General features: G+C 44.7%; 2 protein-coding genes across 2 annotated transcripts in view; one reads left to right on the forward strand and one right to left on the reverse strand.

Moving 5' to 3' along the window:
- Positions 1–5,821, forward strand: part of LOC142591521 (uncharacterized) — a 44,481-nt gene extending 38,660 nt beyond the window's left edge. The window contains exon 2 of the mRNA XM_075703845.1: positions 5,195–5,821. Coding sequence (XP_075559960.1) covers positions 5,195–5,821 — 627 coding nt within the window. The remainder of the gene's footprint in view (positions 1–5,194) is intronic.
- A 7,017-nt stretch (positions 5,822–12,838) lies between these two features.
- The window catches only part of Rac1 (ras-related protein Rac1), a 34,253-nt gene continuing 19,817 nt past the window's right edge, over positions 12,839–27,274 (reverse strand). The window contains exons 2-5 of the mRNA XM_075702727.1: positions 25,366–25,437; positions 23,998–24,115; positions 19,778–19,840; positions 12,839–16,764 (exon numbers count right to left, since the gene is read on the reverse strand). Of these exons, the coding sequence (XP_075558842.1) occupies positions 16,474–16,764; positions 19,778–19,840; positions 23,998–24,115; positions 25,366–25,437 (544 nt within the window). The 3' untranslated portion in view covers positions 12,839–16,473. The remainder of the gene's footprint in view (positions 16,765–19,777; positions 19,841–23,997; positions 24,116–25,365; positions 25,438–27,274) is intronic.

The following is a 27,274-nucleotide window of genomic DNA, read 5'->3' on the forward strand; positions in this document are numbered from 1 at the left end:
GGTGAAACGACGGTGAGGGCCAGTGAGTTGCTCACCGCCGCTGCTAGGTGGCGCGACATGTACAGGAAAACTAGAGTTACTGTATATGCTACCGTAGGTAGCAGAGTTGCGCGTAGGTCCGCCATCTTGCCTGAGAAGCAACCAAGTCTATGCGGCGAAGCCGCACTCCGTTTTTGCAGGCGACATGCCTAGCGTATCGTCGATCGACCGTGGGCGCTTTTGCATCGCTGTGCACCGCTTTTCCGCCTAATCGCAAACAAAGCGCATCGAAACAGCTGACTGGATTAGATTGTGAAGAAAAAGGCGCTGCCCTTTTTTAGCGCGCGGCGTAAGATGCAGCGCGTATATTAGTTGTTTTTTGGACTTGCATTCCCATGTGCACTTTCTCCGCCCTAATAACGCATGGGCACTCGCGTATCTAGAATAGATTCTGTATTCTATATACGCCGATCAGATGCAGCATTCGTGAACCGCGACGGTAACGATTAGATCGCACCGAATATACTTAGGGAATATGGTGATGTTATTTTATAGATTCCGGAAATGCTACAAAAAGTTTTGTGCGAAAAAGCTACTTCACAAAGTAGTATAAGGTTCGAAATAACATAGCGTATTAAAAACTGGACAAACGTTAGTAATTGAGGTGAACAATCAGATACGTTAATAACTTTCATTCGCTTGAATACTGCTTGGCACTCAGGTTTTGTTTCAACAGAGATAAATACGCTACTAAGAGCAGTTCAGTGCTCTTTTAGCATGCAAACAGTAACAAAAAGCACCGAGCCGCAACTGCCTCTTTTTTTGGCAATAAAATCACAATGCGAATTTCAGAGAAAAAAACAAAAACACTAGTGTATGTGCGTGCAAATATTTTTATGTAGTGAGCTTTATCAAGTGGTGCTCTTTCACAAAGGGAACTGTACTAAATATAATGAGGCCCATACTTGCTTATGTGCCATAGCTCTCGACATGTAGCCAGTCTAAAGTATTACAGGTCAATCAATGACCAACCATTGATATTTCAACTCTGGTACCCCATTAGATCTTGTGTAGGAACATATCCATCTACCAGCAAGCAATGCATATCAGCTACACCTGCAAGTGTGATTTCATTATGTGCCTTTCCACTGCAGGGATTCCAAAAGTAGCCTTCTGTGGGAGTGTAGCGAAAGTTTTTCTCACAGGATTGACATAGCTACATTATAAGGAATAATTCAAAACACAGTTAGGCCCTTACCGTATGTTAAATGACGACATTCATTCCTCTTGCATCCTGCTTCACATAAGCTGTAGTAGATTAAATATATTTACTTAGTAGTAACCTCTTTCATATTCAGAAACAACCCAAGCAGTGCATAATCATGAAAATGTGAGCTGGCTTTTTTACGACACTTCGGTGAAAGCAGTGTGGTGCATCACATGCAGAAAACTGGTAATTCCAGCTAAATCTCCTGTATGACAGTTTAAACAATTACTGCTCAGCGATATCTTCCGCCAAAGATAAATATTACTCTCAAGACCTACCATCGCTGCTAACTTCCAATCCTAAAAAATTTTGGCAAACCATATCTCCGACAAGAGATACTAACACTATAACTTTGCACGGAACAGAAAACATACCTATTTCTAGCGCCGATTGCCCCACCGTATTCAACACGTTTTTTTCATCTGTTTTCACTCAGGAGGACCTTTCCAATGTTCCAACTTTTCCTGAACTTGATGCCGCATACATGGAACCAATCGACGTCACTGTTGAAGGCGTTAAATTACTCATTAGTAACCTCAAAATATCTACTTCCGCCGGTATTGACAACATTAATTCTAGGATTTTAAAGAACACCATCGCTGCCTCAAGCAAGATCTTATGTCATATTTTTCAACAATCTCTAGCATCTGGAAAGTTACCCACCGATTGGTTAATAGGAAAAATAATACCAATTCACAAATCTGGAGATGTTCATACACCTGACAACTATCGGCCCATATCTTTAACCTGCATATGTTGCAAAATGCTCGAGCACATAATCACTTCCCACGCCTACAGCCACCTAGAAGCTCACAATTTCTTTTTTTCTAATCAGCATGGTTTTAGGAAGGGATTTTCTTGTGACATGCAATTGTTCGAACTAACGACTGACTTGCACTTTAACATGGACTGCAACCTTCAAAGTGACTGTATCTTTCTTGACTTTTCTAAAGCTTTTGACCGAGTGCCCCACTGTCGCCTAATTTCTAAATTATCTGCCCTACGACTTGACTCTTTAACATTATCCTGGATTCGTAATTTTCTTTCTTTTCGAGAACAGTTTACTGTTGTTAACAATTTCTCTTCCCCGCCTTCTTCTGCTAGCTCTGGTGTGCCACAAGGCAGCGTCCTCGGCTTCTTACTCTTCTTAATCTACATTAACGACTTGCCCACCCAGATTACTTCCTGCATGCGCCTTTTTGCCGATGACTGCATAATCTACCGTCCTATTCACACGACTGACGATCACTTGAAACTTCAAGCAGATCTTAACCTTATCGCTAACTGGTGTAACAAATGGCTCATGACACTAAACTTTACAAAGTGCGAGGTGATGTGCTTCAGCCGAAAATGCGTGAATTCTAAATTTTCGTATCATCTTAATAACGCTATGCTTTCCCACACTTCATCATATAAGTACCTTGGAGTTGTTCTTACAGAGAATCTTTCATGGGCCCCACACATCACTTCTACATGCGCCAAAGCATCACGTTCTCTTGACTATCTACGACGGAATTTGCGAAATGCCCCGCCAAACATTCGAAAACTCGCTTTCCAAACATTCATTTTGCCACAGTTAGAATTCGCCTCCCCAATTTGGTCCCCTCATCAAAATTACCTAATAAATATGACGGAAATGATACAAAACAGAGCAGCCCGTTTCATATCCCGTAACTACAGTATAAACTCGAGCATTACACAAATTAAACTAGACCTACTGTTGCCGCCATTAGATATCCGCCGCAACATCGCTCTTCTGTGCTTATTCCACAAATATATTTACACTAATAAACGAGCCCGGTTGCAACTACAAATACCCCACTCTTTTTCACGCAGATTACATAATCAGTTCAGTTTCATGCGCATATACGGTAAAACAAATGCATTTAATTCATCGGCACTACCACGTGCCATCCGTCTCTGGAACGACCTCCCTGATAACATAGCCTCCATATCTAATCCCGACACGTTCCGCTCTCAGTTACTCATGCTTTTCCCATTTAATACCGTTCACGAGTGACCAATCTAGTGTATGTTATCGTGCATTCTTGCCATGTTGTATATCATTTTCATAAACGGTATTCCTTGCTCTGTTAACAGTAACAAGTGTTCGTGTGCCTTCATATATTGCTTTGTATTCCTAGTGCCTTCAATATTGAGTAAGACGGTAATTTTCTTATAGCACTGTTCCTGTTGGCAATTTGTACTTTTTATACATTTTACTGTTTAATATGCCCCCCTTACTTTATGCCCTGCCATAGGGCCTGTAAGGTGCTTTTGAATAAATAAATAAATAAATAAATAAATATTCAGAAACAACCCAAGCAGTGCATAATCATGAAAATGTGAGCTGGCTTTTTTACGACACTTCGGTGAAAGCAGTGTGGTGCATCACATGCAGAAAACTGGTAATTCCAGCTAAATCTCCTGTATAACTCTACGTGCTTCCATTACTTTAAAAAAAATCCGGACTTGCAGTAGCTTTTAATATTCCAGCTGTGAATTTTTTAGCAGAGCCCAAGAAAGCACGTAGCTGTTAGTCAAGCAATTTCATCTCATACACACTTGACGCAATAGGCAGTTGACTGAAAATTTGTTTGTTCAGGTGTCTTTACCTGAACACCCTTCACAATAGTTTTACAAAGGAAGAAAAACAATTACTGCAGTAAGGTGTAACGAGGCAGGCCGACGAAACAAACGTGAGATGCGCTGCGCACGTTGCGTTGTTGCTACGCAGCTAGCACGCACGTGAACAGCGAACGGCAAGATCGGCCGGATTGGATTTGAATTTGACTGGCGATAACTTGTGTGAATCCAGTTCGCTGCAGCGGCGGCATCGGGAAATACAAAAATTGGCCCGAACATCTGCTTCTCCGCAATGCACGGTTGCTTGGCTACCACGTGATGACGTTCTGCCAATAGAGGCGCTAGCGGCGTGACAAAACAGACGCGCAACTCTGCTACCTGCGGTAGCACATACAGTAACTCTAAGGAAAACTTGTGCTGCGGTGCTCGTTACGGCGGCTCACGGACGCTCCTGTGGTCGAGGCTTCAGCGACTTCGTTCGTAGCTAAGTATTCTTTTATCTTTATTAGCTAGTGTTTCGAAGCGTTTTCTTTTGCATGGAGTAGGGGCCCAAATTTTGAATTCTTGGTAAGAGTAGCAAACGTACCGGCTTTGTCTAGGTCTGGCGGCTCCCTCATTAGGCCTAGTTGGTAGGAGGGACCTATTAATAGGCTTAGTTAATTCTTTCAGCTAGCTCCTTGGATTCTTACATGGGGTAGGGAGTGATAATTCTTTATTTTAGTTTGGGATAGCGGTCGAGGTCGGCTTTGCTTGAGTGATTTGGCGAACTTCCTCGTTGGGCCCAGGGACGTAGGCCTAGCGATGAAATCGAATAACGTGAAGGCCGCGGGGGACGGGGAGCAAGTGCAGTGCGACGAGTGCCTGCGATGGTGCTTCTTCGACGAAAGTAAGTTCCAGAATTTAGCAGACGCGGAGGGGTCTAGCTTCACGTGCAGGTCGCGCGAGAGCGTCAGGGAAGCCGTCCAAAAACTGGAAGGGAATTGGGCGGCTAAGTTCGACGAGCTTAAGGCAGAGCTGAGGGAGGAACATGAGAAGCGGGTAGCACTGCAGGCGAAAGTTGACGATTTCGTCAAGGTGGAGGCGGCCCAGGCCGCGCAGTTAGTAAGGACCGTGGCCGAGCTTGAGGCAGAAAAAGAAAGGAGCGCCGAACTGGAAAGGCGGCTCGACGCGCTGGAGACGCGGGCAGCGGAGAAGGTCGGGTCAGGACATCAAAGTGTTGGCAAAAACTCAGAAAGTAGGGTAGACCCTACAGGCGAAGTGGGAGGCAGGGAGCCAGAGCAAGCCATCGTTAGCTCGCCGCCGGTGAAAAGGCGTAGTTATAGTGAAGCTGCACAACGCGCCCCGAGTGAGGCGACGCTGCAGCCACAGGGGCGCCAGCGGGCGCAAAGGGAGGGGCAGCGGACACAGGCTGCAGGCGAACGGTTTGCACGCAGAAGGGTCTTGGTGATTGGGGACTCCAATGTGGGGAGGGCCGAACAGGGCGTGATGGCGAGAGTGAAGGCGGACGGGCGAGTACAGGTGGAGGCGCTAGCGGGCAAGGGCATGGCGGAAGCAATGACTAAGGCGCGGGAAGTAGTTGGGGTCAGCACGGAGAGCGACGGCTTGGTCATTATGCATTCTGGGCTCAATGACGTGCTTAAGGGGAGAAGCCAGGACCTTGAGAGGCACATTGAGACTGGGCTGAGTAAGCTTAGAGAGGCCTCCGGGAGGGTGCATGTGGCCATATGCACTATCCCAGAGGTCCAGGGCCAGGCTCACCAGGTAGAAAGGAGGGTGGTTGAGGCCAATCGGGTCATTAGGAGTCTGAGCGGACGACTCGGGTACAGCGTGATGGAGGTCAACAGGGACGTGTACGGAACCGGCTTCCGGCCTTTTGTGCAGGATGGCATTCACTACAGTGGTGCCACTGGCAAAAGGATAGGGGGCAGGATGGGTCGCCAGGCAACAGCTTTTTTAGGGGGACCCAGAGCGCTGAAAGAAGCAGTGTAGGTGCGGACGATTCGAGGCAGGAGCCACAAACACGCAAACATCGGTAAGGAGAGGTGACAGGAATAAGCGCAAGAGCCAAATTAAGTCAGACATAGGGTTCATTAACATGCAAGGTGGCTGAAATAGTCTAAAATGGGAGGAAATCGAAGAACAACTAAGGCAGGAGAACTTAATGGTTTATGGGTTTGTAGAGACACATCTTAGGGACATGGAACAACCGCCCTGTAACCCTGATTATGCATGGGAATACTGCAACAGAGTGCAGGGTAGCAGAAAGGGTGGGGTAATTGGAGCACTCATTCATAAAAATACAAATTGGTAAAGGGTCAAACAGGAATGCAAGGAGCATTTATGGCTAAAAGGAAAAGTAGCAGGGGCGAAAACACTTCTAGGCTTTGTATACCTTTGGACAGGATCAAATGCTAAAGAGGAAAACAAAAAAATGTTGGAGTGTATAGCAGCGGACATCAATGAGCTAGGAAAAGGATGTGAAGTAATTGTATTAGGAGACATGAATGCGCATGTTGAAGATATGGATGGGTACACAGACTCCACAGGTAACATGCTGCTGGATATGTGTGAGAGGCTTAACTTAGTTGTCGGTAACTCTACTGAAAAGTGTGACGGGATTATAACATGGGGTGTAGGGGGTCGACACTCGACAATAGATTATGCGTTAATGTCACATAGGATGTACGATAGATTAGGAGCCATGATTATAGATGAACAGGGCTCCAGAAGTATAGGTAGCAACCACAAACGTATCAAGTTGAGTTTTAAGAGGGAAACTAAAGCACGAACGACGCGCGAGGAAATGCCAGATGTGATTTTTTTACTCAGAAGACCAAGTGGAAATAGCGGCCAAACAAATTGAAGAGGAAATATCAGAGGGTACTGATTGGACTTACCCAAAGTTAATGAGACTATTTGAGCGTGAGCTAGGTAAGGCGCGAGTCAGGAAAACAAGGCAAGGGATACGAAACCTCAAGAGCTGGTGGGATGAAGAGGTTAAGAAGGCCATAAAGAAACGTCAGGAAGCCTCCAGGGAACACAGGTATTCCAAAAGTAAGGGAGAACCTGAAGCAGAAGTAGAGAGGAAATGGGTAGACTACATAAAATGCAAAAGGGAAGCATCCTATTTGATCAACGAGAAAATCAAGACAAAAGGGTCCCAATGGCTGTCAAACATAAGCAATAAAAAAGATAAACAGGCAGCTAGAAAATTCTGGCAACATCTGAACTCCTTGGGTAATAGGACAAGCCTAGAGCAGAGGTATATAGTAACAGCTCAAGGTACTCGGTTAGAAGGAGAGGAGGCAATGGAGCATATAGGAACCATGATGAGGGAAAAATTTACAAAACAGAGAAATAGTACACGCAGTACGTCGGAGAGGGATAACCCGGTCAACCCACTGCTTTAGCTTGGAAAAGAGAGTGGGAAAAGGCCGAGAAGAGGGTACCAAGTAGCACATCGGCAGGCCCCGATGGTATTCCAATTACGTTAATAAAGAAATTGGGCCCGAAATCTAAGAAAGCATTGAGGGAGGTGGTGAGCAAAATGCTAGTGGATGGTAAAGTACCTGACGAATGGAGGCTAAGTAGGATGAGAATGATATATAAGGGAAAGGGGGACAAAGCTGACATAAATAACTACCGGCCTATAACAGTGACGTCAGTGGTTTACAGGGTGGTTATGCAGATTATAAAGGACAGACTGCAGGCATGAGTAGAGAACGAGGGGGTACTTGGAGGGCTACAAAATGGGTTCCGGAAGCATAGGAGGCTAGAAGACAATCTGTTCTCGCTAACACAGTGCATTGAAATAGCTGAAAAGGAACACAGACCCCTATGGCTGGCTTTTTTGGACATCAAGGGAGCCTATGACAGTGTACTTCAAGAGGGCTTGTTGGGCATTCTGGAAACTTTAGGAGTGCAAGATGGAGTAACCAATTTCTTAAAAGATATCTATAAAGGTAACCGGGTGATTATACAATGGGAAAAGCAGGTTTCGGAGCCTGTAATGATTCGGCGGGGGCTTAGGCAGGGGTGCCCATTGTCACCTCTGATGTTTATGCTCTACCTACAAGGTTTAGAGGCCAAAATACAGCAAAGCGGACTCGGCTTCAACCTATCATTTTTCAAATAAGGAAAATTGATTGAACAGTCATTACCAGGACGCGGATGATATTGTATTAATGGCTGACAATGCAGAAGATCTGCAGGAATTAATGGACATATGTGGTACAGAAGGAGACAGATTAGGCTTGAAGTTTAGCAAAGAAAAATCAGCAGTCATGATTTTTAATGATAACACTTGCGGCGAGCATAAGATACAGGAGGCCACGCTGGAGATAGTCGATAAATACAAGTACCTTGGGGTGTGGATAAATAATGGCATTGAGTATCTGACAGAGTACGAAAAATATCTAACGACTAAAGGTAACAGAAATGCAGCGATTATGAAGAGTAGGGCACTGTGGAACAATAGGAACGAGGTAGTACGAGGGATATGGAAGGGGGTAATGGTACCAGGCCTGACTTTTGCCAATGCAGTTCTATGTATTAGAACAGAGACCCGGCAACAGTTGGAAATTAGGCAGCGTGGTGTGGGTAGGCTCGCTCTGGGAGCACATGGCAAGACACCAAATCTTGGAGTGCAGGGGGATCTGGGATGATCTTCTTTCGAGGGCAGAGAGGCTAGTAGTAAGGTAGCATTTGAGGAGCGATTGAGAAAATGGGGGAAATTGGGTGGGCTAGGAAGGTATTCAGTTACTTATACACGAGGAATGTTGACACGAGGTGGAGGAAGCGAACTAGAAAATTGGCAAGCAAATACTTGGGCAGTAGCGGGGGGACAAGTAAGGGTTCATCTGTCAAGAAAAAGATTAAGGAGACAGAGAGTGGTATGTGGAGTACAGAGATGCAAACCAAATCGGCATTGGAGACATACAGGACGTTTAAGCAAGAAATAGCCAAAGAAAATATTTACGATAACTCTAAGGGAAGCGCATTGTTGTTTGAAGCCAGGACAGGTGTACTGCGGACTAAAACGTACCGAGCCAGATACCAGGAGATAGATTTGGTGTGCGAGGCGTGTGGAGAGGAGGAGGAAACGGCTGAACACCTGATACTTGCTTGTAAACAACTTCACCCTGCAGTTGAATCTAACGGGGAACTATTCAAAGCTTTGGGTTTAAAGACAGTGAAAGTAGAATAGACTTTGAACAGGTAGAAATAACTAAACGGAGACTATCTGATTGGAGGACAATATTAACGCAAAAGTAAAGGAGTAACCACATAGGTATGCATGCATATAGAACCATTAATGGCTAGGTGGCGCGCGCCGCCGCCGCCCGATTCAAAGGGTTGAGCCTCAATCATCCATCCATCCATCCAACTTTATTGCAGGGTGGCCATAACAAGCGCTAAGAAACCTCCTCCGTAGTGCCTAGGGTCAGTCATATATTCAAGGAGCAAAAGCCCCCAGATTTTCTCTCGCGCCCGCGCACAAACTGCTGGCGATCCCTCAAATTAACGTCTCGTCCTTTTGTCTGCTGCCCCGGTCGCACCAGTCACGGCCCACATCAGACTCGATGATCGCGGATGCTCGCTGTCAAAACGCTGGTGTGAGCAAGCGCGCAGAAGCAGTTAGTACCGCTAGTGCGACCTATCGCTTCAACGCAAGAGAGGCGAGAACACAGCGCGCACAAAGGTATGAGTTTAAGTATGAGCCGTCTGCAAGTCCCCTTCAAGATGCGGCGCATACTACCGCGCGGGGCCCTGCTGTTGGCGGAGTCGAAGCAGCCCCCAATCCCTCCCGCACTGCCTCCCCGCTTTCCTCCACATATGGCGCGCGAGATTTAGCCGCGATTCCCCTTGAGGCCGGTCGCGAAATGCGCAGTTGCTGCCGGAGCACAACGCCGCCCATCTCCTCAAGGCCTTTCGCTCGAAGGAAGATGGCGCGTTTGCGCTCCGCTTTCTCCTTCGAGCGCGCCAGCTTGAGCCGCAATCGTCGGCGTCTCTCGCCTGTTTTCACTCGCACGACGCGCGGCTACGGTGTTATTGCCCTTGGACTTTATATGGAACATCACGGCAAGAATGCGACTGAAGGAAGGAAGGAAATAAGCTGCTTCAAAAAGTAGGCGAGATGGTGGGGCCCTTAGTCCAGGGCTGCGCCCATGAAATTGCTATCGCAATAAAACGTGACGTCATGGCATCTCTTATTTTGTTTCTTTCCCCCATGGTAAAAGAGATAGGTGAAGATGCTTATCCCGATCAGGTAGGGATAGCACGCGACGACCCGGTAGGAGATTCGTAGAATCGGAATACGAAACTGTCGATTGTGCGCCGGCGTTTTTACCGAGACGAGCGGCCGAGTATTGTGGGGAAGCTGATGCGGCGGCCGGCTACTGTTCTCAATCGCCCGCGCCTCACGCCTTTTCTTGTTTACACGAGATCAAGCGGCCAGAAAACGTTTCACACGATAGCAGACTGCAGCAGGGAAAAGGCGGCGCGTTTGGGCGATCGCCTATTAAAACCGTGCAGTGCACTTCCAACGGCACCACGCACTGTAAAACAGATTGTAAAGATGCTTATCGCAATAGGGCTGGCGGCGAAGGCTGTGAATGACGCGTGCAATGACCCTGGAGGCCGATTGCTGCTACCGGAATGACAAACTGAAGGCGCGCCGGCATTCTCGTGCGAAACGGGCGGGCGAGTATTGCGGTGAAGCTGCCGCAGCGGGCAGTTACGATTCTCGATACCTAGAGCAGTTTTAGACGAGACCTAGCGGCCGGAAAAAGGGAAAAAGTATCATACGATCGCAGTTTGGCGATGCACTGAACGTTGGTGCCGAAATGTATTTTCAGGGCACGTACGAAACGGTAAACAATAAGCGCAAGTCTACTGCGTCACATTCTTTGTGTTTCCGATTGCGAACGTTGGCACCGGGAAATCATACGTAACGGGATCGCGTCAACGAGGTTATACTGTATTTGAAATCGCTTTTATCGCGTGAAAACTACTTTAGACGTAACTTTCAACTACAACGATCATGTCACTTGTGCCTGGCAAACTTCCTTAGATCGGCGATGGGACGGCTTTGACGGGGCAGGCGCCATTTTACACATGGGCTTCGGATTTGACATGCCCCCCCCCCCAATAGTATGCTTTTTACATTCCACAATTCATGAAGGCAGATTAAACCTGTATGCGCACAGTAGTTACATTAGAACTGATCACTGAAGATGCCGTCTGACAACATGTTGAACATTAAATTTGGATGTGTGGCAGCCCCAATGAAAAAATATGGCATTTCAGAACTTGAGGTACTATCAAGTGAATATAATTTTTGCGCCCGTGTAGTACAGCTACAACCCATTTGCATATTATTCAGATTTCCTTGCTTTCATGGCCCACTGAAGTACTACAAAGAAAATGAATGAAAGAACACAGCACTCATGTTATAGGAAGACCTTAATGCCTACCTTTTAGTCCTTGACCTCCAGCAACTTTTATCAGTAAAACATACTTTACCAGTAACAACACACCATGTGAACATATCAGTGTCAACACGTGCGATGCATTTTGTGATGTGTGAATAAAGATTTTCTTTTATGTAAAATTCTTCCTTCAGTAAAAGTCACCTATGAGGAAGCTTTATTTGAAAGCTATCCTATCTAAATACATGGAAATAGAGAAATTCTTCTTGGCAAACACAGTACAGCTTCCAATGTGGTTTGTTCAGTAAAAAATAAAGTTAAAATATATTGACTAAAGAACCAAACTTTCTCATTTAGCTCAACTTCTTGCGATTTTAGAAAACTTCTATACTTTTGGAAATGCAACTATATAGCTTGCAATTCTAACCTGTAATGAAAAACGATATTGCAATTCTGTAACTGACTAATAAAGCATCTAAAGCGAACAAAACGATGTGTTATACACCACTCTGAAATACCATACCACTAATTGTGAGTATAACCTTTGCAAAACCTTCATAAACATTGCAACAATCTTATGTGGTGGTGGTGGCGGTGGTGGTGGCAACTTTATTGAAAATCCGGCAAATTCGTGGCCTCCGCCTAGGCCGCCCCCGAGGAGGTCCAGAGATCCTGTCTCCTCGCCCCCTCACGGGCTTGCTGGATGGCCGATAGTGGATCTTGGAGGTTTGAGCTGCACATCGCGGCCTTCCACCGTGCCACAGCTTCATCTGGGGAAGCTGCATTTTCTCTGCATATAACCTCACACTCCCAGAGAATGTATCTAAGAGATGCATGAGCCCTGCTGCATAGTTTGCAGTTATCGTCTGAATAGATGTCTGGATATGTCCTTCCGAGATGGATGGGGTTGGGGAAGGTCTTGGTTTGTAACTGCCTCCAGTCTACTGCTTGGGCCCTGTAGAGTTTGGGGTTAGGGGGTGTACAAACACGCCTGGAGTGTTGATAAAACTTTGTTCCTGCTCATTGAGGTTGGGTACAGGGGTGTCGGGGGACATGCGAGCCGGGAACCATATGATGTGTTGTTCCTCCGTCCCCTCGGAGGCGACATAGTTCGCGTTGGCTTTGAGTATAGCCTCAGCCTTCGGCGAAAATCTGCCTTGTGCATAGTTTCTGACCGCCGTCTTACATAAGCCATAAATTTATATATCATATTTATCCATTTCAGATTGTCTAACATATGCAGTCTACGAAACTGTCACACCTGTTTTTGGTGCAAAGTTACAACTTTGTAAACTGTGTGCTTCGCATTTTTTTAGCTTGCCAATTTTTTGTAATGTATCGTAAATAAACTTCGAGGTTCTAAATCAAAATTCTGTGCCCAAGGTTGCTAGGATTTACCTTTCTCTCTCAACTGCAACAAATTTCATTCAGAAAGGTTCATCAGTTGCCTTATAAAAGCATTTCTGCATTTTACATGTATCCAAATGAGGAAATCGGAGTTTGTCCCAATAAAAAGCTTTCTCTTGTGTACCACATGATCATGACAGTAGCCCCAAATGAATACACAACACATGACGATGTTTGATAAACAACCATATAATTCGTTACAGTAACTGAACAATAGCGCAACATTTTGACAGGCCTTTCTTCACATGGTTTGTACAGCATTTCATCTAGTCTTTTCTTGACAATGCTGTTGGACGCCAAGAACGAACATGGCGACACCTTGCATGCACTGCAAACTTCGAGCAATTCTTACATTATGCGCATTAAAAAAAAAAGTGAACTCTGGTGCAGAGCAGAAATGATCAGCTACAAAAAAAGTCACCAGCACAAAGCCATAGCCAAACATGTTATTTTGTGCTTCTGCAAAGAGGTGGGACAAAGAGAAGAGCTTAGGAGATCTAAAAAAAAGCATTTATAAAATCTCTAAACTCCCACCACAAAAGATGGCCTTGCAGCACACAGCACACTGTGGCTACTTTATGCAAGTTGTGCCACACGCACACACAACGGAAAAAAATTTAATAATGTGCCCTGAAATGCCGCACAATGTTCTATATACACTCAGAAAAAAACTGCCAACTTAATTTATATCATTAAAGACAAACAAAAGGCTAATTACATCAGTTTTGAACTAACCCTAAAAATTCCTAAATGACCGATGACACCTCCATGGAACAGAGGCACACAACCCTCGGTACATCCTGAAAATTAAGAATGCATACGTGGCCAGAAAGCACAGCAATCGTGTACTCAAAAAGCCGGAAACGATTGACCACAACATTGCTGGTTAAATAAAAGCAAGAAAAAAAATTATTTCAGCACTCAATATAGGGTGAAACATCTTTGAGTGAGATGCTGATCCTAGATTAAGCCTCAAAATTTCATCAGGCAGTAGCAAAGATGCAAAGTATATAACACTTCTCACTGTCCTAAGCCTATTTATGCGAAGTGTTTCTTCTCTTTGTACAAAGAAACCACGCTATACATGTAAGATGAGGCAGGAGCATGTTCCTTGGAGAAATGGTGGAGGAGGAATAAAATGGGACCAAGGGAGAAAGCTAGAGTAAGAGTCATTTGTGACAGGATGAAAGTGTAAAAAATGCACGGTGCTATTACAGTGATGCAACCAACACTCGTTAGAAAAGTTCATTCCGATAGTCACAAACAGCCTTGGCATCACGTTGCAAAAAACAATTCGGCACTGCAGGAAGGCAGGCCAGCAACCTGTCTGAAACTACAGCATCACCATTTGCTGCATGCCAGCCTACATTACAAACCAGCTTCGTTTGCAAGCCAAACCACTATATTGCCACGCACTTACGGCATCTGTGTCACATTTGGCAACTTGTCGGTCAGAACACGTGGTGCCCTTCCTTGTCCAGTTAGGCCTAACAGTGCGCTAACCCTAAACCATGGCAGGCAGCCAAAATTACACCAAACTGCAGACACCTTGCGCGTGCTGCACTTCTCGTCAGGCGATATGTTTCACCAACTCCTGCATTATAGAGAGTGCAAATGTGGCAATGCCATTTAACATCTGTCGCAACGGGCACAAAAGTGTCAGGGCCTCGAGATGTGCAGCAATGCTTTTTCACCCGTCTAAACTGTCGTCTGCAGGCAGTACCACTCACTCATTCCCACATTTTCATACACAAACGGTGATTGACAAGTGGGCACAACCCATAGCGTTTCGTACCTCTGATAAAATGAGGAAATATGGCTCTACTGTCTGCACATGCCGCCAGCATGGCATCTACTAAGCCAGCACAGAATGATAGGCAGTACCTGGATTTGTCTAAACTTCATCCTTCTGTCTTTGAACGACTTTTCAAAACCAATATGTTATCGCAGATTTGCTGCATGGCAAACATAAGGCTTATTTAGGCAGTAATTTATATCATTCGTTTTCTTTTTCTCAACGTTAAGAACCGGATAGTTTGAATGTCAAAATCACGTATGGTTGTCCGAACCAAAGAGTTGTTCACAGGAACACTGAGACAGTAATCAACAGAGGGCAAACAAGAGAAACCTCGACTAGAGCCAACATTTCGACAAGGGGACATTTGTCAGGGCAAAAACAAGTCTCTTTGTCAAAACGCTGGCTCCTTGTTTGCCCACTTACGATGACCAATGATTAGTGTGATTAACTAAATGGAATTTAGGCTTAGCTGCTAATGTGCTCGACAGTCAATTACATTTATCTGAATGAAATGAGACCTAACAATTCATGCACTTGCGAACATACGACACTTAACTACGAATAGACGTAAGGCTAACACTTGAAGTGAATTATGATGAACCTTAAAAGAAGCCTCAATACACTTTCTCAGCAAAGCCATGCAAATGAAGAAAATTCAAGCAATGTGCATTATTTGCATGCCGGCTGAATGATTGCAGAGTGTCGTACTCTGGCAAACTTTGTATGAAACTGTACATACAACCTGCCGAGAAAAATAATTTAGAAGAAAAGACTAAGCATGCCTTCTACCTGAGGCAAGGAACTTAGACATGTTCAGTGGTGTTCACTGATGAACAAGCACCTTCAGACCGACATATAACAAAGATTATAGGTCTTCTGGCAGTGGCACCACCAGCTATGTCACCGCATGTCACATTATGTCAAAGTAACAAGTTACGGAAAAATGTAACTTGAGGTGAACTGACTTTAGAGCAAAAACAACGTAAAACCTGCCAGACAGCAGTTTTATGAGCAATCTGAAAATGATAAACTCCTATGAACCATTTCCACCAAGAAACACTGAACAAATCTGAGGAGATCGAACAGGCTAGCTGGCCCACCTATCAGTCACTTCAAGCTAACGTACCTTGCAGACAATAGTTTACAACATTAAGGGGGGGCTTTCCGCGTCCTAGCTGGGCTAGTACGCACAGAAATAGCAACTACACTTACTACAGCAACTAAAATAAACTGGCAGTAATGACCCAAGATGCACTGTCAAAGGGCCAGGCCAGCTGCTTATGGCATTTGTCGAGGTGCAAAATTGACCTTCAACCAAAACTGTCATGGAGCTCATGTACATACGAAGGTAGAAACAAACCACATTTCTCTCAAAGGCTGCCGAGAAGGATGAGTACAAATGACCTACACAGTGAAGAAGCTCAGCTGGTGGCTAGAAACCAAATGAGTACGTTGCCTGCTATACCAGTAATTTGTGGCAGTCGGCACTGTAGATTATGGCCACAGCCTATAACACTAATTGTTCATCTGTGGAAACAAGAAGGTCGACATGGCCACTGGCACTCACTGCTAGACTAAACCCAACACTGCAAAATGCCAGCTGTCTGCACTGCCTACAGACGACAAGTCTATGGCTCAGCTCCAGCACCAAGTGTTCTTGCCCATAAACTAAGCAAATGTTATCCGTTAAAAACCAAGTATAATCGTTAACTTCAGCTAAAAGAGCAGCATGACATCAGCAGGCTACATCAGCTGCACACAACAGACGTGCATCGGCACTTCGTTCAAATGACCAGCACACGGCTCTCACGAGCCAGCGCCCAGGGAAGAAAAAGAAAAAATAAATGTGAAGGGCGCGATGCAGGCAAACTGGGGAGAACAAAAAAGAAAGCCAGCTCATGTCTAGCTCGAGAGAACGCTTGCAGACGGCGATGCCCTACCTGCACAAGCGACAGCTAGATGAGCGGATCTGAGGAGGAGGAGCGGGAGAAAGAGGGGGAGGAGACTCAGAGCAGTGAGCAAGGGCGCCGCTTCTTGGGCTTGGGCTGCGGGCAGAGCACTGCACGGATGGCCTCGTCAAAGACGTTCTTCAGGCCCTTCTGGGTGAGAGCAGAGCACTCGAGGTACTTGACAGCGCCGATCTCCTTGGCCATGGCCAGTCCCTGCGGGTAGGTGATGGGGGCAAGCTTGCGGTCGCGCAGTTTCTCCACAGTATCCTTGTCCTCCCGCAGGTCCAGCTTGGTGCCCACCAGGATGATGGGCGTATTGGGGCAGTGGTGGCTCACCTCGGGGTACCACTGCACACAGTTTCAGAGCAGTTCTATTTTCACCGTGAAAGGCCTTCCAAGGGTCTTCACGGACTAGCAATAACTTTGTTGCCAGATCAAACTAAAAGTGGCAGCACACCATCAGTGCATAAGACAGTGTGGATCTGTGGCTGGCTATGTGCATAGCACTATACACAATGTCTCCTAACTGTTACTGGTGATGGCCAATTCTCTATTAATTAAACATGATGAAATGATGATATAGTGTCCTCCAGCATCAAGTTTTTAGGCAGGAAATGATGTTTAGGCACTACTGTGGGTCTGTTACGAGTGCATTGCTTAGAATATCAATCCACTTATTCACTCAGCCATAGCGCTCTCCTCCTAGCACTTGAATAAAGTACATTGGCACTGGTATTAAATGCCGCTTTTTTTTGTGTCTTCGAGTATGTTTCAAAATGGTCCTTGAAAATATGCAAAGTCCCTGTTTGGTCCTGTCATTATTCCTTCTGTGCCCAGCATCACATTGTAAAAGCTATGTGCTTATTCGTAGACCCCAGTGACACGAGAATGTCTGAAAATATGAATGCTTTTTATTGCCCCCAAAAGCTCAAATTGCCACAGGCACGTCTGAAATAGCTCTGAAGGCCTGCCAGTACAATTATCAGGAATACAGGTGCTCGTACTGTGATAGGAGACGGCAGGCACACGCAGGTATAATTAAGGAATGCATACTGTGTCTCGTGACAACTGCCCTTCCCACTCTTGGTGTGCTTCACCGCTGTACCTCGCATTTGCTTCACTGCATAACACCGCAGAACTGACTTTTGGGAACCGTTAATTACACAACATGCCATGCTTACCAAGCTTCGAAGTCATTGGCGAAGATTACGAAGGCGGAGTCAGCATTATTGCTAATAGTAGCGAATTGTTTCAATGAAAAACACGGCACCGAACAGCAAGCTTAGTAGCGAACGTCGAAGTAGCTAGACCTAGCATTGCTGCTGTGGTGGCTACGACTGCCAGCGGATCTGCATGTGAGAGTGCCGGTGTGAGGCGGCGAAATAATCAAAACGGTAACAATGGTAGCATCAGGAACCGAGTAGTCGCAGCAGAGCGCCAGGACAAGAAGACCAGCGTAGCAGACTTCTACAATGTCAATGCACGTGCCCTGCTAGTACATAGAGCACAGACCGCCCAACTTTATTTCCATCATATTTCACAGCCAGCACCAAGGCACTGGCCGAGAGCGCCGACCTTAGCGGGACACCACGTGGCAGCGTCGGTAGGGGGCTACAGTCTCTTTGACAAAGGCCACTTCGTACCTGCGGTCATGGCAAAAGGTCTGGAAAATCAGATGGCAAAGGTTTTTTGCATCCGAAATTTCAGATGTTCTCATAGATTGACTCTATGGGGTACGTGGTGGTGTGGTGAAGGGGTCTGAATTATCAGGCGTGTTCGAATAACCGGACATATCGGTCATTGACTGTATTAGTATGGGAAGGCAGCCAGCCAACGCAAATGTCGATGGAATCATGATTGCGTGACGACAATGGGATGACAAAGCTGGAATGACCAAGATGGTATTACGACAATGGTATAAATACTAATGTATGGCAAGGATAATAACAACCATGGCATACTAACAAAGGAACGAAGTCATCCTATTGTTGTCTTTCCACCATCATCACGTCATTGTCACCACAGAGTCGTCGTGCCATGCGGCCATTCCATAGTCATCATTCTGTCATAGTCATCCCATTGTCATGTCATTCCTTTATGATAATGCGTGGGGCCCCAGTTTTGTTCAAGCGTCAAGAGTCTATGTTGAGTGAAGCATTTCTATGTGAAAATGTGTCAAACTTGTTTGTGCACTCTACTCTTGCAAATGGTTGTTAAACAAGAACAAAACGCAAATGAAAGTGTCACTTGAACCGATTTCCCCCCAATGAATGGGATCGGCATGTATTTTTGCTGTGCTCATTATTTGAGCACAGAAAATATACACGATCAGTGAAATCATAGCAGAGTCAATCTGCTATGATGATGGATTTGCAAGCTAGAGCAAACGACTGTTTCACTCAGTTCTGTGTGCTCAATTTTGTGTGTCAAACTAAAATTGCACTTCACCTTCAACATGATTACACCAATGGCAAGAAGCTAAAAAAATTAATTGTGGGGTTAACGTTCCAAAACGGCACAGTGGGCTTAGGGACACTGTAATAAAGGGCACTGGTTTCATTTCGGCCCCATAGGGTTCTTTAATGTGCACCCGAAGAATGATACACTAGTGCTTTTGCATTTAGACCCCATTGAAATGTGGCGACTGTGGCTTGGAATCAAACTCACGACCTCGGCAGTAGAACGCCCTAGCTGGTAAGGGTAACCGGTGGTGTGGTTCACACCAGAGTGTCTTCGACTTTCCTGAAGCATTGTGAACACGAATATTAACACAGCATATGCACTGGTTACATACAGCAACACCTGGTGTCGGAAGTGAAATGCAAAACTGTGTGGTGCACAACCACTGAGCCAATCGCAAACAAAAAAAAAAGCACACAACCACTGAACCAAGAGACATAGTCAACATCACACTCATCAAGGCAAGAAAGACCTTTCTAAGCAGACGGGAAAAGTTTTGACAAAGAACCTACATAGAGAGAATGATGCTCTCATAACTGTTAGTTTCACATTACCACTAAATGAAGATTTAAAAACCAATGAATTAGCACAATCTTCAAGGACAATTTTGGGCAATCCTACGAGCGCTGATCAAACTCCAAATGCTTTGAACATGTGCCGCAGTACAGAATAAGTAGTTCTTCGTAAAACATTACCACAAAGGCAGATGATGTGAACTGTACAAATGCTGTTCCACATGTCGTACACACTGCTGCAAACAATTCTGCACACATTAAATAAAATGTCACTGCATAAAAGAAAAGCTATACTCTACCACACCAAAAGCAACCTCTACCACAGTTTGAACTCAACGAAGGAGGTCTTCAGCACATTTCCTTTTTTTTAGAGAATATGCACCCACCTTCGCCCTGACGTTTTCAAAGGATGCTGGGTTCACCAAGGAGAAGCAGATGAGAAAGACATCCTGCAGAGGAAAACAAGAACAGTGGTGGCTGACTCAAACATCACAGTTCACTTTCATTACTGTCGCAGCAGAATCCCTCGAAAGAAACCACAGACAAAGGTGCGTCGACCCCAACAGGGGACCCCCAATCGAAATCTGCTCTCCAACAAAAGAGTCAAGTTTTCATGACCCAAACAAGTTTTCAATTTGCATTCTTTCTTTACATATGGTTCAAATGACACAATGAAATTACTGACTGATTGGGCCTTAGTAGCAGAGCAGTGTTGTAACAGAGAGCTCTGGGTTAATTTTGACCACTTGAGTTTCTTTAACATGCACCCACGAATGCATGTTAAGTAAGTTTTTATATTCTAACCCCACTGGAATGCGGACAACATGGCCAGCGATTGAACCCGCAACCTAGTGCTGGGCACTAGAACGTCAGGCCACTGAGGCTTCGCAATGAATAAGAAAATAATGTCAGTCTTCATTGTTATAAATGCCTTCAAGCAAATTCTTCCACTTAAAAGGACTAATAACAGATTTTTGAAGACCCAGTTTTTTTATGGTGCAATGCAAAGCTCACCCTCGGCAGTGTTTGCATCTGCAGCAGTTACTCCCAAAAGTGCGTGGATATTTAAAAAGCAGAATTTTTTTATCTGAGCAGCCTCTAACAAAGTAAGAGTCCCTTTTCCAGCAACGCTGGGAAGTGAGAGCGATGTCGATAGCCCGCCTGGCAAATTGTGGAAGCCACCCATCGTTCTGCTTTCATGAGAGTGTAACTGTGGTTAATCACCTACATTTCGGCCTTTTCAACCACTTTTGAATATAAAAAGCTGGTGCAATAACTTCACATTGCTGTACAGACATTTCTTACATTTGTTCTGCATTTTTCCCCCAAGTACACGCCTTTGTCATGGCTGGCTGGCCCCTGTCGTCATCGTTCTGTCGATAGACGTGCCAAGCCAACTCATCGAAAACGAAGGCAGCGCCACTTCTCAGCTCACTACAAACGAAGGCTTATCTGCACATTGCAAGTCAGGAAATATTATAATAAAAAGTTTACTGCATTTTAATACTAATAAAAAGACCAGGAACCGCATACACTAAGGTGAAGTGGTGGACCTCTTATGCAGCTTCATGTTCTTGCTGCATGGGGCACCAAAGGTCATCTTTCGTGACTTTAGTGATGAATTAAAAATATAAATCCACATTTAATAAGAAAAACATGGCTCATTTTAGCCACTACAATAGGGAATCATTCCATCAGTGGGGTTATCTCAATTCATGTTCTGAGCAGTTGTCTGTCCCTTTAGAAACCAAACAATTCATCTACTTCTACACTAAGATATTTGTCACATTTGCAATCACACACCAACATAGATGGAAAAGACATTTATGTTCATTTTGAGCCAAATGTGTGGCCCCAATGGCAGAGCCTGATTGGAATATGTGTCCTTGGAAATATGTGCAGTGAGTGGGCGTTTAACAGAAGAATGTAGTCCTGACATCAAGCTGCTGCAGCTCATGTTGGCGCATTCACTTGGACTTCAGCGTGAATACTGATAATTATCAGCTTACTCCAACAGTTCTGCAAAAGCGACCAGCAACGCCAAGCAGCAAGAGCAACAGCTAGCTTTGCCACTGCTGAACGTGCTGAACAATGCCATGCTTTACAGTGTGCTTTGAGCTAACTGGGTGACTTACTGCTAACGGCACAGAGCATCTGGGAGCACAGCCTCACTCCTCATTGGCTCAGCCGCATGAGAACTTTTGCAGTAGCCAAAGGCAACAAACTCAAGTGCCTGACCACAACACGCTGCGCATTGTCCAGTACATGTGGCCTATCAGAATTCTTGCTTCTCTCTCTCTCTCTCTCCTCTACACATAAAGGTTAGTCAACAAAATCCAATGAAATACCTTGCTCCATTGAAGGGGTATTGACATGAAATTTTCAACATTTTTTTCATTATTTTTTTTTTTCATTCAAGGATAACTGACACAGAAATATTGTGTTCATTTCTTGCATCTTTAGGTAGCCGTTGACATCATAACTATGGTACAAAGCCTCAATTTCTCGAGAGCAACACAAAAATTTTAAAGCACGGCACCTGTTCAACGGTCTGTTTGGAATGTGCATCAAGCACAGCACGGCTTTAGTGATGAGAAACGAGACTCATCACATCACCAAAAGCGAGTTGCTGTTCACGTGGTATCACAAACAACCTACGAGCTGGCCAGTCAGCCCGGTGTGGCGGTTGCAGGCCACCACAAGCTGTCAAATCGGCCCTTCAAATTGAGCACTTTTCATGAAAATGCTGGGAGACAACTCTTCTCTCTTGTACCGTTGAGTGCTGAATGAACACAGCTTTCCGCATCTGGTGCTGGTGTCTAGTACCCTAAGACTACCACAACAAATTTCGATAATGTGTCGAGTCGCACTTTTCCCATCCAAAGTCACGCTGCTCCTGGAGCTCGGCTTAAAGTGATCGCACTAAAAGGTAACAATTATTTGATGCACATTTGCAGAAATAAGTCCTGATACCATAATTACTGTGTCGATGCCTATCTAATAAAGGATGAAAAAATGTGCTGTCAGTATTTCTTTAAATAAAGGTCCTGAAACCATAGGAAATATATTGGAATGAGCACCCTAAATACTAGTTTACTACAACAGCTTTTCTATGAAACCGTTTTGATGCAGTTTTCAGGGATGCATGCGTCGTACTGTCATGACGGAGATGGTCATGCGGCAGCAGAACATCGTGCCATTTTTGCATTCATTCCATCTCACCTGATCATTTGCTATGCTGCTACTCACTGTTGCAGCCTGATGAACTGGCATAACAGACCACTGTTACTAAGTTATCACCAATATTAACCACTTGCAGTGGCAAGTAAGAAGAAATCAACAGAAGTGAAGAAAGAAAGGATGACAGAAATCTAATTATATAATCGCATGCTATTTTTGCACTGGATAGCACCAATAACTTGAATTTCTGCATGAGTGGGCCATCATCAATCACAAGGTCAGCATTCCCTCATTCAACATTATTGCATACCGCCTCTCCCTTTTCCCACAAACTTACAATCACTGCAATTGCATGCCCGACAAAATAGTTTCATTACTAATGCTGGTCTATTCTGTGAAGCACCTACAAGTATATTTTGGTACATCTTTCCACATATGTGCCACTGTTTCCTTGCTTTAGTTTTGAGTTAGCTGTCTACTGCACACGTATGTATTTTTCAGTTTCTGTAGTGTTCAGCGGAACGGTTGCCATTTATCTGCATATGTTTTTTCACACATTTATATTTGTATTCATGCTTTTTATGAGCGCTGAAGATATAATAAATAAATAAAAGAATCTTTGTATAGCATAGCCCCTGCATTCAAATGGCATTCAAGTGAGGGACGCAGGGCAACATCATGTTTAGAACATGTGACTATGACCTTGTGTTCTATCTGCACATTCTGTTACCTACTACAACCACTTTATATACTGCTGTGAAGGTGTGGTTTACCAGGGCTCTCCATCTTGTGGCATATCATAGGTAGGCCAAGCTGGACGTTGTGTTAATGGGTGCCTGAGGGAACATTTTAACTCGCTTGAAGGCACACTCAGCTGTCATCTATCAAGTCATCGTCAGTCATGCGGCTGCTCACCAGATTTCACCAACATCACCATATTCACGGGGTACATGGGCCAGCGCACCCACAAAATCGGCGAATATTTCCAGATTGGCACGGACAAACAGTTGCGTGTTAGCGAGCCATCTAACACTTTAGATAATCAGAAACTTGTTTTCGAGATAATAAATCGCTTGTAACAGCTGAATACGTCACCCCGCTTTTCTCTAATTTATTTTCTATCTTTTATATTTATTCATCTTCAGTTTCCGACAAACTTTCAGTTGCAAGACAGCGTGCATGCCCTCCCTTCTGCTTGTCTCCATCTCTTTGCACCGCAAACCCCAAACCTGTTCCAACTCACCCAGTTTTCCATCCTTATATGTAACAGTCTTGACCCTGTCTTCTCTTGTACAAAACAATATGGCCACGATTTAAGTTCTACAAGTGTTCTAAAGCGAGCTTTTGTCAACCTTGGAGAGCTGTTAGAAGGACACCAAAGCAGCAAGCATAAACAAAAGAGATGACGTCAACAGGCGCCACTTACCGTCTGTGGGTAGGAGAGTGGCCGAAGCCGGTCGTAGTCCTCCTGACCAGCAGTATCCCACAGACCAAGGTTGATGGGCTTGCCATCGACCATGACATTGGCCGAGTAGTTGTCGAACCTGTCAAGGAGAAATTCATATGACTACACTGGGGACGTGCTCTCAGGCAGATGGCTCTTGTCAATTTTTCCAGTGTAGTCATTCCTGCATTTACGTCGCTCAACTTTGGCCACTGAGATTGAGCCTCCTCCAATATCTGGGAGGTGACATACAGCTCAGACTGGTAATGTTTTGCATGAGCCATTTCTGCATGGTACAGCAAAAGGCATGGACATAACACACCCCATGTCACCTACGATACCCCTCACTTTCAGCTTAAAAACAATCTAAAAGCCTTGCTTTAAATTTTTTTACACAGGGAAGGCTATGCAAAAAAAGAAAGGATAGGTTGGTGGGAAGCATTAGTGCAACCCAATATAGGTCACCTTCTGCAGTGCTGGTAATTGTCTACCATTCTTATAAACAGCCTTTAAATAGCACCTTAACAGGTGATCTGGGCACTTGGCAGTTAGCAGATATAATGCCAATCCGAGAACACAAACTGCAGCCCGACATGGACGCTGCCCAGTTTTGAAGGTCATCCCTAGGAGCCATGGTATTCCTCTACATTTTGGGTTCCCCCGCATTTCGAAGCTAGCTGGGAATGTGGCACAGTACGTGATGTATACCAGCCCATACAGGGTCAGGCATGGAAGATGAATTCCACAAAACAACACCCTCCCCTGTGACAAAAACAATCCACACCTGACAGTGTAATACATACTGCAATACCGATTCAAAGATAATCCCCCAGCCAATCTTTAATGCTGATAGATAAGCAACCCAAGAGACTGATTTCACTACCACTTTCACGATGCCATTGCTGCCGTGAAGTGTGCCGGTGGTAGCAGTCTTTAGCAGGCTGTAAACCAACAATGGCAAAAAAGCGTGAATGTGCTTGTACCATGACAAACCGACTTAGCCCTCAGGATCACCAGGTGGGGAGATGAGAATAAATAGTGCAATAAGAGTCACGTTGAATGGCACACATCTCCCAGCTTCCCCCTAAGAATCACTTGGAAAAATCCACAATGGCATTCTTATTGGCATTTCCTTCAAACATTACCTCGAACACAAGTGGAAAAGTAGCAAGGACTACGGTCATCAAAGTGCCAACAGGGCCTCTGTGCATTCATTCTGCATGCGATGAAATCGGTTTATGGGAACACAGTGCAGCAATTCAACTAATCCAACATGTTCGCGCAAGCAGCTTCTGCATCGCATGGTGATCATATCCGAGAAGGCTTTATCGAAAACGAATCAATACTCACACTGTGGGTATGTACTCGCCAGGGAAGGCATTGGTGGTATAGCTGATGAGAAGACAGGTTTTACCAACGGCTCTGCACAGATGGAGAAAATGAAAAAGCACATTTTCAGACATTGCTCCTCGTTCATACCTCCTCTGATGTGAATTCTCGGCACAGACATAGAAAATAAACAAGAAAAAGAATCGGCAGCATGTTACACTAATGCGTGAAGGCGAAAGAATGCTGCACACGTAATGCATTAAGTTAGCCAATCGGAGGGGTCAGCCTTCTTGCAAGACATAAGCTGCAGTGTGAAGTAAACATATTGCGCTGCAGGTAGATTTCCTCAAAGACACATGCAAGCAACTAATGCACTATCTATAGGTTTTTTTGTTCTTTCTTTCATTCTTTATTTCGTTTCTTCTTTCATATTCAGCCATTGCATGTTTGCATGCTTACGGGGCCATTCTTGATGTTGATGTTTCCTTCCTTTCTTTCCTTCATTCATATTCAGCCATTGCACTTTTAACTCACTAAATAAAGTTTTCCTTCATTCATTCATTGCTTGCCTATGGGGGTATGAGTCATTCCAGATTTTTTTTTTTTTTTCAGGCATGAGCCATTGCTGACGATATTTTTCGTACCACTCGTTAACTTTTCTTAAACCACTCGACTTGATAATGATATTTTTTTTAACCACTCGATTACACGCCGCTTTTTTTGGGTATGAGCCATTACAACAAGCCACTTAAGGCTTTTGCCTTAAAAGGAAAGAGGCGGGAGGAAGGAAGCTGAAAGAGAACAGCTTCTGGTTAGCTGCCCACAATGGAAAAGGGAAATGAGGGTATGCAAAAGAGAGCGAAAGGGAAGACTCAGTTGGCATGTACGAGCACACAGAACTGTGCCTGACAGTAAAAGTCAACTACGAAGAAATGGTATTTAAAAGCCTCGTGGGTAGGTAAGCGGCAATATTAATGCTCACATGCTGTTTTCTTGGCCAATGGTTCATTGCTAGGATGCAATAAGGCAAAAATCAGCAACCATCTCCACAGCTAACCGAGGGTAGTGGTATACAAGATCGTCAATTGTCTCCTTGCAAGCAGGTATTGGAAGGTACGTGTGGGTCAACCAATAGCAACAAATGCAACAGCAGCCTTTTGCAAATTGACAGAAAAGCAATTTGGTAGGAATGCTCAACTGCACAACTTGGGCAAACAAATGGAAGGCAAGAAAAAGGTGTACTCCTTGTTTTCCATCTGTCAAAACTGGTAGATCATAAAATTGTAACACACCACCTCAGCAAATTGAATAACAAATGTCACTACACCACACGGTTGTCAGCTGGTCACCAGAACCAGACATTCACCTGAGTGCTCTCTGCCATTGCTCCAATACCAAAGAGCACACTTGCAAGACAAATTTGAAACATGAGTGCTATGAACACTGGCAGCACAAAAGATGTCACAGGTCAGTGACGAATTGGTCACATGGTCAAAGGTACACCAAGGATGGGCACTTTCGATGACACCCATGACAGAGAAAAGCTTATTTGCAAGGTTTGCAGATAAATTCCAATATACTGATAAAAAAACAATGCAGAGGCAATGCAGAGCTGGAATCTAAACGACACGTAGCTTGTTTGAGTTAGCAAGGTAGCAGCGACAGAGGAATACACACACATGGCCTTGTCATCTGTAGTTTATTAGAGCTTTATAATAGGGGCCCCAATAGGTTAGGGCCCCAAAGAGCTTTGCGGGTGTTAGCGTTGGAGCATGCAGGAGTGAAGAGTTTAGGATAGCGCTTTGCGTTTTCGGAAAGCGTCTTGCACTTGTAGCGCCACTACAGCATCAAAAAAAAAAAAACTATAATAAATAATTAAAATATGCAATTTTATTATGAGAAGAGTAATTTTGTCTTTTGTGTTTTCACA

The sequence above is a fragment of the Dermacentor variabilis genome, chromosome 8 (genome assembly GCF_050947875.1).
Source record: "Dermacentor variabilis isolate Ectoservices chromosome 8, ASM5094787v1, whole genome shotgun sequence".
In the NCBI taxonomy this organism is placed as follows: Eukaryota; Metazoa; Arthropoda; class Arachnida; order Ixodida; family Ixodidae; genus Dermacentor; species Dermacentor variabilis.